This window comes from Trachypithecus francoisi, unplaced genomic scaffold, assembly GCF_009764315.1.
Source record: "Trachypithecus francoisi isolate TF-2019V2 unplaced genomic scaffold, Tfra_2.0 Lachesis_group9, whole genome shotgun sequence".
Lineage (NCBI taxonomy): Eukaryota > Metazoa > Chordata > Mammalia > Primates > Cercopithecidae > Trachypithecus > Trachypithecus francoisi.
Genome location: NW_022681474.1, coordinates 9,445,792 through 9,465,787, shown reverse-complemented (window position 1 = coordinate 9,465,787; position 19,996 = coordinate 9,445,792). Strand labels below are relative to the sequence as shown.

Sequence of the window (19,996 nt, the reverse complement as noted above, 5' to 3'; positions counted from 1 at the left end):
CAGAGATTCTATATTTTCTACTTCAAGTGAATATATCAAAGAGATGGTCGCAAGTACTTCATAAAGCCATGCTTAAAATCATACTAACCAAATCTTAGGAAGGACTTTCGGGAGAGGGTATTTCATAGTAGAAAGAGATGTTTAAGGAAGTCTCTCTTTTAAGACTTTCTAAATGAAGCCAATTAATACCAAAACAACTTCTCCAATTTAGCCATGCTATTTTCTGGGCTAACTTCTCAAAGGCTCTCATGGGTTCACACTCCAGTCATTGGAAGATAATTCATGACACCACTGTACTTACTGGCCCTTGCCCACAGTAGAGCTATTAAAAATATTTCCTTTCTGAGTTTAAAAATTAAGCACAGTGGGCTGGGCGCGGTGGCTCATCTCTGTAAACCCAGCACTTTGGGAGGCCGAGGCAGGTGGATCACCTGAGGTCTGGAGTTTGAGACCAGCCTGACCAACATGGAGAAATCCCATCTTTGTTAAAAATACAAAATGAGCCGGGCATGGTGGCCCACGCCTGTAATCTCAGCTATTAGGGAGGCCGAGGCAGGAGAATCGCTTGAACCCAGGAGGTGGAGACTGTAGTGAGCTGAGATTGTGCCACTGCACTCCAACATGGGCAACAAGAGCAAAACTCCGTCTCAAAAAAAAAAAAGACATTAGGCACAGTGGCTCAGGCCAGTAAATCCTGACACGCTGGGAAGCTGAGGCAGGAGGATCACTTGAGGCTGCTATGTTGACCAGCCTGGGCAACAGAGTAAAACCTTGTCTCTACGAAAAACACAAAAATCAGCAGGGCATTAGTGGTGCGTGCTTATAGTCCTAGCTACTCTGGAAGCTGAGGTGGGAGGATCGCTTGAAGCCAGGAGTTTGAGACCAGCCTGGTCAATACAGCAAGACCTTGTCTCTATTTAAAAATAAAAAAAAGAATAAGACACTCTGAAAGTTTTATGAAAATGTCACATCTCAGTAAGTCTAAAATAGAGCATCAATAAATAATCATTGAACAATATTGCTAAATATTTAAAAACTATTTTTAAATTATTTTTTAAAACAATAATAAATTAATAAATAAGCAATAAAATGTAAAACTCCCTTGAGTTTGTAAAATTAAAACTTGCTTTTCTCCACAACGTACCTATTAATAAACGGACAATTCTAGTTTTAGTAAGTTGTAAATTGAAAACCAACACTTGAGCATTTATAGTTCTACTCATTTCTGAAAACACAACCTTTTGTCTTATAGCAAAAATTGAAAATTTCTGGCTCAAATTCAAGATGTCCATAAATAAGTTTAGCACCAAACTTAAGGAACATTAGTCTATAAGCATGAAGTAACCCTCCAATAGAAGTGCAACCAATAATTAAAGATCTAATAGAAAATTCATTATAAGTTATAACTAACTCTATCTATATAGATTATACGTGTTTGAAAAGTTTAGTTACTTATACTAAATGCTAGTTAAATCACTCACTTAAACAGACATTTAGAACTTAAGAAACTCCAACTGAATACTTACAGGCTGTAGCCAGTAGTCTGTTCGGGCAGTCCTTTTCTTTTCCTCTTCAATCTGTAGAACACATAATGTCTGAATATTATCTCCTTAAAATCCTCATTGGACTTCAAAATACTATTCTATTTAACAAAATAACACCATAAAACTGTGAAGTCTTCTACTTCACAGAAGACCAATGACATAATTTGCAAGCTCTGATAAATACAAATAGACATTATTTGTCATTAGTTTTTGATTTAAAAAAACTTGCATTTTTAAAAGTATGTAATAAAGCCAGTCAACTGACCTAGGAAGCAAACAGACACAACCCCCATTCCAGCTGCAAGACCAGCCCATACCCGCCCTCACCCACTTTCTCCCGTGTGACTGTCAGGAGCTGGAAAAGAGGCCATGTTTTCATGCAGTAAAATCGTAACGCATAGATCAATGTGGCACAGCGTGGTTAAGCATACAGCCTGGTAGCAAACAGGGGGCTCCCTGTTTGAAAATGACAGTAAAGCTCATGAATGAAAGGGAAGAAAAATACCACCAAGAGATAAATAACTGAGAGTGACCAAAAGAAAAGAGTGCTGTCTGGCTGTTTTGGCAAAAATATCCAATCCTTTTCTTTCTCAACTGCTTACAGTTAACCCTAAGTACCAATTTTCAATGGGATCGAACAATGTAATCATCCCCTGGTTGATCTGAAACTCCCACAACACTTTGGGAGGCCGAGGTGAGAGGATCACGAGGTCAGGAGTTTGAGACTAGCCTGGCCAACACGGTGAAACCCCGTCTCTACTAAAAGTACAAAAATTAGCCAGGTGTGGTGGTGCACACCTGTAGTCCCAGACACAAGAACTGCTTGAACCTGTGAGGCGGAGGCTGCAGTGAGCCGAGGTCACATTGCTGCACTCCAGCCTGGGTCACAGAGTCACACTCCATCTCAAAAAAGAAAAAAAACTCATTTTAAATCCTTCCACTTTTCAACAATGTTCTAAAATTAGTATTCATTATATTCAAAGAAGGTCGAAGGCTTTCCATTTTACTTTGAATAAAATTAAATTTAAAAATTCCCTGTCACAGCATGCAAGAGCTCTGTGGTGCTGGCCCTCCTGGCTCTCTGATCTCAAACGCCACCATGTGCTTGCTGCACTCCAGTCCCGTGGGCCTTTCCTTTGGATGCTTGATCGTTTCTGTCTAGGCACGGTTCACAAGATCTCTCCCCAGGCCCTACCCTCATACCTCCTTGGCGCTCAGCATTTTGTGATCATTCACTCGCTCACTGCTGAACAGCTCTGTCGTTAGAAGGAAAGCTCCATGACTGACAAGGACTGGTTTTCTATCTACTTACAGACTGGGGCCTTGCACAAAGTGCAGCATGTAATAGGGATTCAGTTTCATAGTATATTCATCTTATATTTTACTCGAAGTTTTTTAGATCACCCTGCATGGTGTGAGGACTAGGAACAGAGAAGACTGAACAGCCAGCCGGGGGCAGTGGCTCACACCTTGTAATCCCAGCACTTTGGGAGGCTGAGGCGAGCGGATCACCTGAGGCCAGGAGTTCAAGATCAGCCTGGCCAGCATAGTGAAATCCTACCTCTATAAAAAATGTAAAAAATTAGCCAGGCGTGGTGGCAGGTGCCTGTAATCCCAGTGACTCAGGAGGCTGAAGCAGAAGAATCTCTTGAACCTGGGAGGTGGAGGCCGCAGTGAGCCGAGATTGTGCAACTGCACTCTGACCTGGGCGACAGAGAGAGACTCTGTCTCAACAACAACCGCCAAAAAAAAAAAAAAAAAGCATGTCACAGGTTTCTCTTGCTAGCTAGGAGGTGCTAAGTGGAAGTCAAAGTCAACAGGAGAGTAGTGGTTGAAGGAGGGAGGCCAACCACGGAGGACTCCAATTTCTTTTTTCTTTTTTAGACGGAGTCTCGCTCTGTCGCCCAGGCTGGAGTGCAGTGGCCGGATCTCAGCTCACTGCAAGCTCCGCCTCCTGGGTTTACGCCATTCTCCTGCCTCAGCCTCCTGAGTAGCTGGGACTACAGGCGCCCGCCACCACGCCTGGCTAGTTTTTTGTATTTTTTTTTTAAGTAGAGACGGGGTTTCACCATGTTAGCCAGGATGGTCTCGATCTCCTTACCTCGTGATCCGCCCGTCTCGGCCTCCCAAAGTGCTGGGATTACAGGCTTGAGCCACCGCGCCCGGCCGAGGACTCCAATTTCTAATTGAATTCTACTGACCGTAACTACACAGGGAGTTTTAAAGACAGCACCTGAGGCATAAAAGGAAACTATTTAGGTGGGGCATGGTGGCTCACACTTGTAATCCTAGCATTTGGGAGGTCGAGGTGGGTGGATGACTTGAGGTCAGGAGTTCGAGATCAGCCTGGCCAACATGGTGAAACCCCATCTCTACTAAAAATACAAAAACTAGCCAGGTGTGGTGGTGGGCGACTGCAATCCCTGCTACTCAGGAGGCTGAGCCAGGAGAATCATTTGAACCTGGGAGGCAGAGGTTGCAGTGAGCCGAGACCATGCCAACTGCACTCCAGCCTGGGCAACAGGGCAAGACTCTCTCAAAAACAAATAAACAAACAAACAAACAAACTTATCTAGAGGGGCTCCAACTCCGGTTCAGGGAACTGTATGTAGTGAGGTCACTATTCCCTAGTCCGTATATGATAATTTTCCTAATTTTCTATTAATCTAATAAATGGTGAAATGATTTAATTTTCCTTGGGTTCTAAGGTATCCATATGCAGTCCATAAACTGTACCTCCATGATTTCATCCAGTGCAGATTTCTTTTTCTTCTTTTCTTTGGACTGAGCTGAGCTCTGGGCAGATTCTTTTCGTTTCACTGATGCTGAACTTCCTATTGTCTTCAGTGCACTCGGTCCCAGAGTACTGATGAACAGGAGAATCATGCTTGTTACCAAGAACCGTACACAGACGAATGCTTTACGATGAGCAAAATTCACAATATAGAATAAATGTGTGACATGATTAATTTGCAGGAGATTAGTGAAAACCACGGAGTACCTGTCCACATCTCTTACAGAACTATCAGCACCGAGTGAGCATTTAACCCGTGCTGTCTTTAACTCTCTATACCTTCTCCTCACTCCTTCGGTCAGTGCTACTATACTTTGTATAGTAAAATGATGGTAGTGAGCTTAGGCTTTGGTGTTGAGCAGATTAGGGTTTGAGACTACTTCTATTAGGACCTGGGGTAATTCACTTTCCTAAGCCTCAAATCTTCATCTATAAATGAAGATAATAACATGACCCAACTCCTAACTCAAATGCAATAATTAAATGACATGTTTTCAAATGACGGATTTAAGTCTAGCACGTTACTCTCAGTTCTGGTTTTGTAAAGCAAAATTCCAATGTGTTACTTAAAAGTTTTTAATTGCTCCCAACTGCCCAGAGTTGACAATGTAAATCCTTTTTTTTTTTTTTTTGAGATGGAGTCTCACTCTGTTGCCCAGGCTGAAGTGCAGTGGCATGATCTCGGCTCATTGCAACCTCCACCTCCCAGGTTCAAGCAATTCTCGTGCCTCAGCCTCCCAAGTAGCTGGGATTACAGGCTCGCACCACCACACTGGGCTAATTTTTGTATTTTTAGTAGAGACGGGGTTTCGCAATGTTGGCCAGGCTAGTCTTGAACTCTTGACCTCTGGTGATCCACCTGCCTTGTCCTCCCAAAGTGCTGGGATTACAGGCATGAGCCACTGTGCCTGGCTGACAGTGTAAATTCTAACTTCTTTACTGCCAATATACAACTGTCACCACTGGCCCCAGAATACCATTCTAGTCACCATCCCTGACTTTCTATGTACACCAGTCACTAAGAACAATTCGCTATTGACTGAGCCATGCCCTATGCTTTGAGCCTCTGAAAATTTGCACATCCTTGTTTTATACCTAAAATAATCTCTCCTTTTATCCCCATTTGTTACAATTCTTCAAGGTCCATTCTTCCTGAGGGTTCTTGGATCTTGCAGTGTTTTGAACTGCCACAGTGCCTTGTGGCATGCATCACACTGCACCTTGTACGATAATCATTTGTATGTATGACTCCTCTCTTGTAGTAGGGAGGAACCATCTATTTTTTCCTGCAAAGTAGCAGTAACTATCTTGTAACTCACATGAAATAGATGCTCCATTAATATTTGCTGTTCAAATGACTTTTACCCATCTAATCATTTAATGTGTCATATTTACAAAAGATGAAGCAAAGGATAAATATTTACACAAAGCTACCATGGAGCTCACCAAGAAAAAAAGATATATGATTAGTAGAGAATATAACAGATTTATTATTTTCCTTTATTTGGACTTTTAAAAAAATACATTTAAAGGTAGCATTAGATTGATGAACTGCTGGGTTACATTAAGTTTGAAGTCAACTAAAACCCTACATCTTTTCTCTATGGAGAACTGTAGGTCAGGACTCTGTCACTCTGTTTTTATGGGAGTTTTTCCTCTTTACCTAACTGTCAGGCTTTCCATTTACCTTTGTAAAATTTTACTTACTGGGTTTTGACCTGTAATTCAACCCACTGAACATACATTTAAACTCTGATTCTATTACTGAACGCATTTCCTAGGGTGTGACAACTATAAATAATGGACATGGGTTTTGCACAGGCCAAGTCCATGTAAAGATAAGCTCTTCAACTTTCTACTTAAATGTTCTTTAGATTTAAGTATACTTTGAACTAGGGATCCAGGGATAATTCAGATCACAATCAACCATAATATGTCTACAAAATAGGCACTAATAACCCTAGCAAAAGAGGAGTTAGGATTAAGTGGTTATTTTTGGCTTGAGTGATTACCACTTCCTCGTCTCACGTTCACAAACCACCTATTTCCTATCGTAATCTGTTTGAAATGCTTGTTAATCTTACTATTTTCTGAAGATTTTTCTCCACTTAAAAAAATATATTTGCTTATTTTTCTGCCTTCTGGCTCCTCTACCAATCTCCGTGATTACTCAGAGGTTCTCAACAGTGAGTCCCTAAATATTAATACATCTATAAATTATTTCAGTATTTTGGTGTTAATCTCAGCTTAGACACTTGAGTTTATTTAAGGCTATTATTTACTCTTCTTAAAACTGAACTGGGCTGGCGTTGTGGTTCATGCCTGTAATCCCAGCACTTTGGGAGGCTGAGGTGGGTGGATCATTTGAGGTCAGGAGTTTGAGACCAGCCTGACTAACATGGTGAAACCCAGTTTCTATTAAAAATACAAAAAAATCAGCCGAGCATGGTGTCGCATGCCCGTCCTCCCAGCTACTCGGGAGGCTGAGGCAGGAGAATCTTCTGAACTTGGAAGGCAGAGGTTGTGGTGAGCTGAGATCATACCATTGTGCTCCAGCCTGGGCAAAAAGAGTGAAACTCTTTCTCAAAAAAAAAAGAAAAAGAAAATTTACTCAGCATCATTAAATACTTAGAATGCGACAATAATGGGGAAAAAGGATGACAAGAAGAGCCCAGCAAGATCTCAGGGTGAAGTGGGAAAACAGATGTACAGGGCACTCCAGGAAGGGGAACAGCAGATGTAAAGGCAGGAAAGGGGGAGACCCCAGGCTCATTTAGGAAAGCCCAAATCAGTGGGCACAGCTGAGTGAAAACGGCAGGAGACACACAGGATCACAAAAGTCACTTAATAGTATGTAAAAAAATTCAAGGTCATCTTAGAGATGCCGAAACCAAGAGACGTTAAGAAATGAGTGACATGGTAAGAGCGGAAGTTTAGAAAGGTCCTTTTGCTGGCAATATCAAGATTCCATCAGAAGGGTGAGAGACTGAGACAGGGGTAAGGCAGAGTTAAAATAAAATCAAGGCAAGATAGGAATATGAACAGATAGAAAATGGAAAGTAAGGCTCCTTGAAGAGCCCTCATTTTTGCTTTCAGTAACTAGAGTGAATTCCAGCCCTTCTCAAAGGAGATAAAGAAGCCCAAAGAAGAAACAGAAATGAAAATCAAGTAAACTTTTTCAAGCAATAAGGGGGCTCATTTTCGTGCCTCAACATAGCCTAAAATGTCCACTTTGATATCTACATCATTTAGTTTATTCTAGGTTTTAGATATATAAGAGATATAAACCCACAGGAGAATGAATCCCAAACTATATTATGTATGATAATCTCAGAGAAAAAAAAATCAGATGTCTTTCAGTTGTATTATCTATGACACTATTTACATACTTATACATATATTGTTCCTTATTCATGGACTCAGGTCACAACATCTTAACTTATCAAATAAATTATCAAATACATTATCAAAATTGGTCAAATAAAACAAATCTTTTTACTAATATCAAGGCTTGGCATAGGGGTACAGCAGGCTGAATAGACCCCCCAAAATATCAGGTCCTTATCCCTGAAATCTATCAATGTTACCTTATCTAAGAAAAGGGTCTTTGCAAATGAGATTAAGTTAAAGATCTTAAGATGAGGAGCTTGGCCTGGATTATCAGGGTGGACCCTAACTGCAATCATTCCTTTTCTTGTAAGAGCAAGGTAGAGGGAGATTTGACACCTGGAGGAAAAGGTGATGTGAGGATGGGGCAAAGAGACATTTGAAGATGCTGCTCTTAAATACTAGAGAGATGCAACCACGAGCCAAGTAATGCCAGTGGCCAACGGAGCTGGAAAAGGCAAGGGACAGATTCTTCCCCAGAGCACAGCCAGCAGGCAGGCTCCTTGATTTCAATCCAGTGATAATGATTCAGAATCTGACCTCCAGAGAAAGAACATACTTCTGTTGTTTTAAGCCACCCAGTTTGTGGTAATCTGTTACAGCGACCATAGAAAACTAATACAAGGGAGGTCAATTTGGGGAACACTGGAAGCAATTTTAACATCTATCTACATCTAGGAATAACACATAATTCAAAAGAACAGACAGAAATGCATAACATTCTAAAACAATAAGGCATGTGTGTTATATTTGAGCCTATCTTCCAGGTCATATCATGCCAATGTTAGACAATTCTTCCGGAATATACCCAGATGTAGAATCCAAATAACCAATTTCTTGATTATATCTAATGTAGGTGTTAATTTTGAAACATTATTTTGATCAAAGTTAAGACATCTGGCAAATCATTTTAAAGCTGATCTATACTGCTGATTCAGCCTATCTATCTCCTTCCATACTCCTGGCCACTTATTCAATAGTGTAAATAAACAATGACCTATAAACAAACCTGAAAAACTTAGATCTTAAAAAAAAAAACATGTAAAGTACTAAGTAAAATAGAAAATATCACCAGCTTAAAAACAAATTCCAGTAGATACTGGTACTTGACTACCTTGTCTTACTCATCTTTTTTAACCTCCATGACAAAACTGAATGTACTGCATGTCAGAAATAGTGAATAAAGATGTGGTGAAAGAATACATTAAAAATTGCAAGAGAAGTAATGTAGAAAGTAGGTAGAACTACCTGACCACATGCTATGCCAGGTTTTGGCAAACGACAGCCTAAAGGCCAAATGCCAGCTGCCACCTGCCACCAGCTTTTGTAAATAAATTTACTGGAACCCAGCCATGCTCAGTTCCTTCATGCACTGTCCACGGCTGCTTTCTCACTACGACAGCAGAGTCCACTTATTGTGACAAAGACATCTGGCCAAAAAAGCCTAAAACATTGACTGTGCGGCTCTTTACAGAAGAAGTTTGCTGACCCCGACCCTGTGCTAGACCATCTAGAAGGGCAGGGAATGATTACTGAGTGTTTCCTGGTATATTGAGGTATACTGACACTGTACTGCAGGCTAAGGAGACAGGTTCATAATCTCCATTCTCAGAAAACTCACAATGCAGCAAGTGAAAGAAAAATGCATACCCAGCTAACATTTAAACTGTGGCAAGCGGACTAAGACAGGGAAATAGACAGTTTTATATAGCAAACAAGGAACCGTTACATGGAGAAGGATTCATGGAGAAGCAAAAGTTTATTCATGTGAAACATATAATCAAAATGAGGCTTTCCTCACAAAACAGAATCATCTCATCACAGGCAAACAGGAAAAGAACAGTTGCTAGCTGGACACAGTAGGGTATGACTGTAATCCCAGCTATTGATACCTGGGAGGCTGAGGCAGGAAGATCACCTTGAGCCCAGGAGTTCAAGGCCAGCCTGGGCAACATAGCAAGACCCTATCTCTTAAAAACAAAAACAAAAACCAAAAAAAGAACAATTGACAAGAAAACAGTGCAACCAACAAAAACCAAAAAAAGGTGAAAACTACAACTAGAAAAAAACGATTCACAATACTTTAAAATGCAGTAACCAATATTTCACAAAAATCCTAAAGTGTTACGATATCCATGAATGATGCAGCTCACCTTGACTTGGAAGACGTTGCTCCGGATGAACTGCATGCTCCTTTACTCAAATTAAACGTGACTAGAAGAAAAAAATGTTATTCCACATGTACATTTCAGGAAAATCATAATAAAACTTCTCAGACAAGATACTACAAAGTGTTCACAGAGGATCTCAGGGACATTCTCAATAAACAAGAGCTAAAATGTTCCTATGCGGAGACCACACATTCCTGTAAAACGTCCCAGACTGACAACCATAGAACAGGAGGAACTTTGCACGCCATGTCACCGTGGCAGACCACACAGGCACTTCCCTGCTCTATCCCCACTTCACCTGGGGAACAGTACTCCAATTCTGTTTATGTCTCCATACCTCTTGCCTGTGGCTCAGGGGACATAACACCATTTTCATCTCTGGGGTAAATTCTGATTGTCTAAACCAATCAACACAATCCCAGTGACTGCTTTTTGGGTGGATGTGTGACACAGTTCTGGCCAATGACATCTGAAAGGAAATCTATTGAAGGGAGGAGTGTCTTCTTGGAAAAGTATCCTTGCTCCTAACAGGATTCTAGAAGAGCATCCAGAGATGCTCTCTGCCACCCTCACGACAATGCAGAGCCTGCATGTGATGGCTGGGGTGTTGGCAGCTACCTTGTGCCCATACAGCATGCAGAACCACCTTACCTCTGAGATTCTTATTATGGCAAGATATTTCCTTATTGTTTAAGCTAATTGTAGTCAATTTTGTTACTTGTAGCTTCAGCTAGCCTATCCAATTAATTCATTAGTATTACCTTTTCATTAAATCAATAAAAACAATGTAACTCAGACAGACTGGATGTCTTACTCCTAGATAGGTTGACAAGTTGCATTTTTAACAAAACCAATATAAAAGCATCTATGTTTAAAAAAAGAAAGAAAAGAAAAAATAAAACTACCTTTCTCTTCATCATTTTCTCTGCTTAATTCCGTAAAAGTAGGGGCCTCCTAAAAAAAAGAAAGTTTTAAGGTTTTGGTGTACAGTGCATTTACTATCACCATTCAATAGGCCTAAGTTATGACTTGCTACCTGTGTTGCCAGGCAGCTCTAACACGCAAGTGATTAAGATCCTAATTAAGAAATTACACGCTTTTGGCTAGGCGTGGTGGCTCACGCCTGTAATCCCAGCACTTTGGGAGGCTGAGGTGGGCAGATCACGAGGTCAGGAGTTTGAGACCAGTCTGGCCAAAATAGTGAAACCCCATCTCTACTAAAAATACACAAAAAATTAGCTGGGCATGGTGGTGTGCACCTGTAATCCCAGCTACTCAGGAGGCTGAGGCAGGAGAATCGCGTGAACCCGGGAGGCAGAGGTTGCAGTGAGCCAAGATTGTACCACTGTACTCCAGCCTGGGCAACAGAATGAGACTCTGTCTCAAAAAAAAAAAAAAAAAGAAAAGAAAAGAAAAAGAAATTACATGTTTTTGGCCTACTACGGTGGCTCACACCTGTAATCCTAACACTTTGGGAGGCCGAGGCAGATGGATCACCTGAGGACAGGCATTTGAGACGAGCCTGGCCAACATGGTGAAACTCTGTCTCTACTAAAAATACAAAAATGTAGTGGGGTGTGATGGCAGGTGCTTGTAATGCCAGCTACTCAGGAGGCTGAGCCAGGAGAATCGCCTGAACCCAGGGGGTGAGTGTTGCGGTGAGCCCAGATCGCGCCACTTTACTCCAGACTGGGTGAAAGAGCGAGACGAGCCTGGCCAACTTGGTGAAACCCCGTCTCTACTAAAAATAATTAGCCGGGTGTGGTGGCGGGCACCTGTAATCCCAGCTACTCCAGAGTCTGAGGCAAGAGAATCGCTTGAACCTGGGAGGCGGAGGTTGCAGTGAGCCGAGATCATGCCGCTGCATTCTCCAGCCTGGGTGACAGAGCAAGATGTTGTCTCAAAAAAAAAACAAAAAACAAAAGAAATTACATGCTTTGGCTGGGCATGGTGGCTCATGCCTGTAATCCCAGCACCTTGGGAGGCCGAGCTCAGGCGGGAGGAATGCTTGAGGCCAGGAGTTAGAGGCCAGCCTGGACAACACAGCAAGAACCCCCATCTCTACAAAAAAAAAAAATTAGCCAGGCATGGTGGTGCATGTCTATAGTCCCAGTTACTCGTATGAAGCAACAGGTTCACTTGAGCACCAGAGGTCAAGGGTGCAGTGAGCTGTAATCACACCACTGCATTCTAGCCTGGTGACAGAGAGAGACAGTCTCTCAAAAAAAAATTAGAACTTACATGCGTTGCAAATATTATCCAATTGAGAATTATTCTAAATACCAAAAAGTAGCTTTTCTGTACCAAACGGCAGAAGTTTACCCATATTCTTATTTCTATTACAACTTAAACAGGAAATAACAAAAATATAAGGCAATAAACCTTAGGAAAAGCAAAAACTTTTTTTTTTTTTAACTCTGTTCAAGAACAGACTAAACTAATGAATAATGAATAGTGGTATATTGGAACAATGGTTACTTCTGGGAGATGGGGTATTAATTGGCAATGAGCATGAGGAAACCCTCTGGGATACTAGAAAAGTCCTATATCTTTATCTGGGTGGTGGTTCCACACGTTACCTGTCACTCTTTCTACACACATATATTTGTAAAAGTTCAGTGAACTGTACACATAAGATTAATGCACCTCATACACTTTAATCAATGTATGTTAGAGCTCAATAAACAGTTCAAAAACCACTCAGTTTCACATACACACCAGGCTATCTTTGCCTGCTCACACACAAGTGTTAGAACGTAAGCCACCGAAGGCTGGGTGTGGTGGCTCATGCCTGTAATCTCAGCATTTTGGGAGGCTGAGGAGGGGGGATCAGCTGAGGTCAGGAGTTTGAGACCAACCTGGCCAACATGGCGAAACCCCATCTCTATTAAAAATGCAAAAAATTAGCCCAGCGTGGTGGCTTATGCCTGTAGTCCCAGCTACTTGGGAGGCTGAGACACAAGAATCACTTGAACCCACAAGGCGGGGCTTGCAGTGAGCTGAAATTGCGCCACCGCACTCCAGCCTGGGTGACAGAGTGAGACTCCGTCTCAAAAAAAAAAAAAAAGTAAGCCACAGGAGACAGACAGTTTTTTGTACCTTTTGTTCACTGAGTATTCCCTGCGCCTACAAGAATCCTGGCACAGTGGAGGCGCTGATAAATATACGTTGAAATAAATGCCTCAACCTAGTTATTCTAACACCTCAGCTCCTTCCCTCCCCATTCATCTGGCTTACACCCACTGATTCTTCAAGACTTCTGGGCACTGAGGTTGTGTCCACCCTCAAATACTCTATCCTCCCCAGGCCAGAGTAAACATTGCTTCTCTATGTTTCCACACACTGCGTTTACCTCCAGTACTGAATTAATCATAATCAGTTGAAATTATCTGTGTATGTGTCTTCCCATTAGGTAGCGTCTCTATTTAGATATAAGGAAATTGAGGTTTGGAAAGACTACGTAATTATACAAGATTATGAAGTTAGTAAGTCAAATGTGCTTTTGACACCAGGCTGGTTCTCCTCTTAGTTAAGGAACAGTGCGCACAGAAACTTGATTCAATGCTGAAAAAACACAAGCTGGCTGGGTGTGGTGGCTCATGTCTGTAATCCTGTCACTTTGGGAGGCTGAGGCGGGCGGATCACCTGAGGTCAGGAGTTGGAGACCAGCCTGACCAACGTGGCGAAACCCTGTCTCTACTAAAAGTACAAAAATTAGCTGGGCGTGGTGGCAGCGCCTGTAGTCCCAGCTACTCAGGAGGCTGAGGCACGGGAATTGCTTGAACCCGGGAGGCAGAGGTTGTAGTGAGCTGAGATTGTGCCACTGCACTCCAGCCTGGGTGACAGAGCAAGACTCCATCTCAAAAAACAAAAAAAACAAAACACCAAGCCACTGTGCTTCTTTAGACCTTTGGACATTGCTTCTCAGGATGATATTGCTTGCCCACCTGCTCCTTCCCTTCCAGGCCTCTTCTCACTTGTTCTTCAATAAATTTGGCAGTTTTTTCTTCATCATCAAGGTCCTGCTTTTTCTTTTTCTCCAGTTCCAGTTGCCGGCGAATAGTTTCTGGGTCCCTGTCTATGTACTGAATATACCAGCCTTTTGGTGTCTCATCCACTTTGCACAAGCCTTAAAAAAACAGCCGCCACCATAAATTAGCATACAATCAAAGCAAAACATAAATATGAATGTGTTTCATTGCTGCATATTTATTCATTCAAATACACTCAAATCAGGCCAAGCACCGTGGCTTACACATGTAATCTCAGCACTTTAGGAGGCTGACACAGGTGGATCACTTGAGGTCAGGAACTCAAGACCAGCCTGGCCATCATGGTGAAACCCCATCTCTACTAAAAATACAAAACTTAGCTGGGCATGGTGGCGCACACCTGTAATCCCAGCTACTCAGGAGGTTGAGGCAGGAGAACAGCTTGAACCTGGGAGGTGGAGACTGCAGTGAGCTGAGATCGCACCACTGCACTCCAGCTTGGGCAACAGAGTGAGACTCAGTCTCAAAAACAAAACAGAACACCAAATACACTAAAATACATTCAAATACACAAATTCATGCAGCAAATGGGATTTTCCATATTTATATTTAAGGAAATTTAGATACTATATATGGATTCAACCAACTGTGGGTGAGAAATATTCAAAAAAAGAAAAATGGATGGTTGTATCTGTACTGAACATGCACAGACATTTTTTCCTTCTCATTTTTCCTTAACGATAGAGTATAAAAACTATTTACATTGTATCAAATATTATAAGAAATCTAGAGATGATTTAAAGTACGAGGGAGGATGTATATAGGTTACACGCAAGTACTATATCATTTTATTTTATATAAGGGACTTGAGTGTCTGTGAATTCTGGTTATCAGCAAGGAGTCCTGGACCCAATCCCCCATGGATACCGAGAAACAGCTGTATGATCTTGCATAGTGTTTATTCAATTCTATCTAAGTGGCCGGGTGTGGTGGCTCAAGCCTGTAATCCCAGCACTTTGGGAGGCCGAGACAGGCAGATCACCAGGTCAGGAGATCAAGACCATCCTGGCTAACACGGTGAAACCCCGTCTCTACTAAAAATACAAAAAAAACTAGCCGGGCGAGGTGGCGGGCGCCTGTAGTCCCAGCTACTCGGGAGGCTGAGGCAGGAGAATGGCGTAAACCCGGGAGGCAGAGCTTGCAGTGAGCTGAGATCTGGCCACTGCACTCCAGTCCGGGTGACAGAGCGAGACTCCGCCTCAAAAAAAAAAAAAAAAAAATCCTATCTAAGTATTTAATATCCAATGGTTATATGATGTTCTATTAACTTAAGGCAGAAATTATGCTCCCAAAATGGAATCAAGTAACATGATGAATAAGCAAAACACTGACCCAATTTTTTTTCTTTTCTTATCCCAAACATCTTATCCTACGAAGATTAGAAATGGGAAAGAAGAAGCAACTTTGAAATCTCATTCTTACCTTCTCTGCCCAGCCACTTAGTAAAATCGGTCAGAGTTTCCCACTGAGTTGCATTCATATGGATGTGCTCTCGGTGGCTGATGTATTCATTGTAGACAATGTTGTTGTGGACCCTTTTAGTGCCTGAGAACAAAATACGACACTGATGATCCTCAGAAGATTATGCAATTTATAAAGTTATTATTTGCACAATACTTAAAATGTTTACCAAAGCGTCTCCTGAGAAGTTCTAAAAAGTCATTTCGGAATTCCCTAATAAAGAAAGAAAGGAAAGCATTAAGGTAATTTCTACAAACATATAGCATCATCTTTCTGAAATTTAAGCAGTAGCATAGTTTTTTGTTTTTGTTTTTTTTGAGATGGAGTCTCGTTCTTGTCACCCAAGCTGGAGTGCAGTGGCGCAATCATGATCTCAGCTCACTGCAACCTCCACTTCCCAGGTTCAAGTGATTTCTCTTGCCTCAGCCTCCCAAGTATCTGGGATTACAGTGGTCTACCATCACGCCTGGCTAATTTTTTTTTTTTTTATTTTTAGTAGAGATGGGGTTTCACCATGTTGGACAGGCTGGTCTCAAACTCCTGGCCTCAGGTGATCCACCTGCCTCAGCCTCCCAAGCTGCTGGGATTACAGGCGTGAGCCACTGCATCCAGCCAGTATAGTTTTAATGCCCAAATGATATATGAAACATCTACATGAATATGGCTATGAACCTTTAAAAATTGATCAAGGAAAGAACTCCAAAAGATTACAGCTTTTAAGGATTAAGTTAAAAGACAGTTTGGAGTTGAAATGTTTTGTCTTGGTAAAGCAGTCATAGAAAAAGTTACCACGTACCTTCGGAATGGTTCCTTCATGAAGTCTGTTAGTGCCACTGATGGTGGCATAATGACCCCAGTCTATCTATGATAACAAAACTGCCCTGATTCCACGTGAAATTGGCACTTAATATGTGTCTCTGAGCTGGGTACACTGTAGTAAGTGCTAGATAAACCTAGGTGAATAAGACATAAATCTTAACTTTCAAGGAGGTTACAATCTAGCAGAACCAATCATAATGAAAAAGAAACGTAACAAAATATCATTGAAAGAGTCACAGGAGATGCCCAGAGGTGATTTTATTGTGGGCAGTGAAGGATAAGTAGAACCCTAGAGGTGAACTGCAAGAGAAAGCTCTTTCCAGCTGGCAAAGAAACATGAAAGCCTCACATATCTGAGAAATGGCTTAATTTGACTAAAATTTATGGCTGATAAAACTCACAGTGAGAGGGAGGGTAGAGTAGAATAAGGGAGATGATGTGGCTGGGAAACCAAAATAAGGTTTGGCTAATTTTTGAAGTACCTCGAATGTCACGTGAAAGAGGCTGAGTTTTGTGCTGTCAATAGAAAAGCATTAAACAATTTTGTTTGGCCCGGGTGCGATGGCTCATACCGGTAATCCCAGGACTTTGGGAGGTCGAGACAGGAGGATCTCTTGAGCCCAGGAGTTCGAGACCAGCCTGGGCAACAAAGTGAGACACTGTCTCTAAACCAAAAAAATTTAAAAATTAGCCAGGCGTGGTGGCGTGCATCTATGTTCCCAGTTACACGGCAGGAGGATTGCCTGAGCCCAGGAGGTCAAGGCTATAGTAAGCCATGACGATGCCACAGAACAAGACCCTGTCTTTAAAAAAAAAAAAAAAAAAAAAAGGCCAGGGGCGGGGGCTCCAGCCTGTAATCCCAGCACTGTGGGAGGCCGAGACGGGCGGATCACGAGGTCAGGAGATCGAGACCATCCTGGCTAACACGGTGAAACCCCGTCTCTACTAAAAAATACAAAAAACGAGCCGGGCGAGGTGGCGGGCGCCTGTAGTCCCAGCTACTCGGGAGGCTGAGGCCGGAGAATGGCATAAACCCGGGGGGCGGAGCTTGCAGTGAGCTGAGATCCGGCCACTGCACTCCAGCCCCGGCAACAGAACGAGACTCCATCTCAAAAAAAAAAAAAAAAAAGGCTCAACACGTTGGCTCATGCCTGTAATCCCAGCACTTTGGGAGGCCAAGGTGGGAGGATCACAAGGAGGTCAGGAGATTGAGACCATCCTGGCTAACACGGTGAAACCCCATTTCTACTAAAAATACAAAAAATTAGCCGGGTGTGGTGGCGGGTGCCTGTAGTAACAGCTACTCAGGAGGCTGAGGCAGGAGAATCACTTGAACCTGGGCGGCAGAGGTTGCAGTGAGCGGAGATCATGACATTGTACTCCAGCCTAGGGGACAGAGTGAGACTCTGTCTCAAAAATATATATAAAATATATATATATATACACACACACATATATATACACACACACACATATATATAGTATTAAAAATTTTTAAATGTATTTTTAAAACTTTGGAGAAATGTGTTAAAATCTGGTAGACAGCAGAGAACAATAATTCTCAAATTGTGGCCTCTAGACCAGCAGCATCAGCCGCTGAGAACTTGACAGAAACTAAAAGACTCCAGTCCTGCCCCAGACTGACCGCCTCAGAAGTCAGGTGACTCTGATGCACTCAGCAGTTTGTGAATCACTGGTGTAAAACACGTACAGAAGGGGATGAAGCTGCAGGCTGGGTGACCAGTGAGAACCTCACTAAAATACTTTAGGTGAGAGATGCAGAGAACTACTACTAGGCCAGTGAGAATGGAAAGGAGATAGTATAAAGGACGTTGTGCAGGACAACTGACAAAAGGAAATTCCAAGAGGACTTGTGGTTTACAACTGAGGAGTGTGGGTGATGGCTATTTGCCAGCACAGAATAAGAAGCAGGTTTGGCTGGGTGAGGTGGCTGACACTTGTAATCCCAGCACTTTGGGAGGCTGAGGAGGGAAGATCGCTTGAGCCTAGGAGTTCAAGACCAGCCAGGGCAACAGTAGTGAGGCCTGATTTCTGCTAAACAAAAAAAATTAGCCAGGCTTGTAGTCCCCGCTACTTGAGTGGCTGAGGTGAGAGGATCACTTAAGCCAGAGAGATAGAGGCTGCAGTGAGCTATGATTGTACCACCACGCTCCAGCCTGGGCAAAGAGATCCTGTCTTAGTAAAACAAAAGACAGGTGCTTAGCCCGGCACTTTGGGAGGCTGAGGCAGGTGGATTACAAGGTCAGGAGTTCAAGATCAGCCTAACCAACATGGCGAAACCCCTTCTCTACTAAAAATACAAAATTTAGCTAGGTGCAGTGGCACATGCCTGTAATCTCAGCTACTCAGGAGGCTGAGGCAAGAGAACCGCTTAAACTGGGAGGTGGAGGTTGTGGTGAGCCGAGATTGTGCAATTTTGGCAAATTGAGTATTTGGCACACAGTTTCTAAAAAATAAACAAAGTATGTCTGTCACATTAAGGGAAACAACTGACAGTATTTGTTGCCAATGATAAAATCTGAACTCTCAAACTAGTATCTGCCACTGTGAGGCTGATATAATTCCCAATACTTTTAAAGATGTTTCTGATGACTTCAGTGTTGACATTAATGAATGATTTTATGACATTGTTTGATAAAATCTGTCACCATTGGGAAGATCTATGAAAGTCAGTGAAATGATAAGTTTTAAAATGACCAGTGCACGTTACAAAATCATGCATGGGGTATAAGAGTCACTCAAAATCAAAGACAACCCATGGATTTTAATGTAACAGAGTACAAAAGGTTCACTGACCTGGTTTCAGAGTCCCCACTGGAACTAATCTTTAAGACACTGCCATGCATTGTGTTTTGATGTAGTATCAAGGAATAAAATTATCTGAAAATATTATTAAAATACTCCCCCTGCTTCCAACTACATATCTATGTAAAGGCTGGAGTTTTCTTTCTTCCTTACTAGACTGTGAACTCAAGGGCTGGATTTTCTTTCTGTGCTTCAATCAAAACATTTCCCAACAGACTGAATGCAGACGGAGATTCAAGAATTCAACTGGCCTCTATTAGGTGAGACATTGAAGAGATTTGCAAAGATGGAAAACAATGCATGTTTTAAAATTTAGAAGATGTAATTGTTTTTCATTAAAAACATTATTAACTTTAACACATAAGTGTATTATTTTTAAAAATTAATTTATGGCTGGGCACGGTGGCTCACGCCTGTAATCCCAGCACTTTGGGATGCTGAGGCGGGTGGATCACCTGAGGTCAGGAGTTCAAGACCAATATGGCCAACATGCTGAAACCCTTTCTCTCTTAAAAATATAAAAAATTAGCCGGGCATGGTGGCGCATGCCTGTAATCCCAGCTACAGCTACTCGGGAGGCCGAGGCAGGATAATTGCTTGAACCCAGGAGGCAGAGGTTGCAGTGAGCCAAGATCATGCCACTGCACTCCAGCCTGGGCAATAAGAGTGAAACTCTGTCTCAATAAGAATAATTTATAAACCAATTTTTTAAAAAAACTTGTTTTGATTTCTATGTGTTGATACATATAACCCACATAAACAGAAGTTCTTGGGGTCTTCAATATTTTTTATAAGTATGATGGGGTCCTAGGACCAAAATGTCTAGAAGTTTGGAAAGAAAGAGATGGTAACAAGCAAAGAGGTGGTTATCAATGGTAATGATAACAACAGCGAATCTGAATTGAATATAGGCACTCTTCTAAGCACTCATAAACTATTAAT

General features: G+C 42.0%; 1 protein-coding gene across 4 annotated transcripts in view; it reads right to left on the bottom strand.

Moving 5' to 3' along the window:
* Nucleotides 1-19,996, bottom strand: part of KIN (Kin17 DNA and RNA binding protein) — a 36,945-nt gene that overhangs the window by 10,519 nt on the left and 6,430 nt on the right. For 3 of the 4 annotated variants that reach the window (XM_033209248.1, XM_033209247.1, XM_033209250.1), the window contains exons 3-9: nucleotides 15,579-15,622; nucleotides 15,371-15,493; nucleotides 13,844-14,025; nucleotides 10,802-10,850; nucleotides 9,879-9,939; nucleotides 4,281-4,410; nucleotides 1,527-1,577 (exon numbers count right to left, since the gene is read on the bottom strand). In XM_033209248.1, coding sequence (XP_033065139.1) covers nucleotides 1,527-1,577; nucleotides 4,281-4,410; nucleotides 9,879-9,939; nucleotides 10,802-10,850; nucleotides 13,844-14,025; nucleotides 15,371-15,493; nucleotides 15,579-15,622 — 640 coding nt within the window. The remainder of the gene's footprint in view (nucleotides 1-1,526; nucleotides 1,578-4,280; nucleotides 4,411-9,878; nucleotides 9,940-10,801; nucleotides 10,851-13,843; nucleotides 14,026-15,370; nucleotides 15,494-15,578; nucleotides 15,623-19,996) is intronic. The other variant, XM_033209251.1, reaches the window with a different exon arrangement.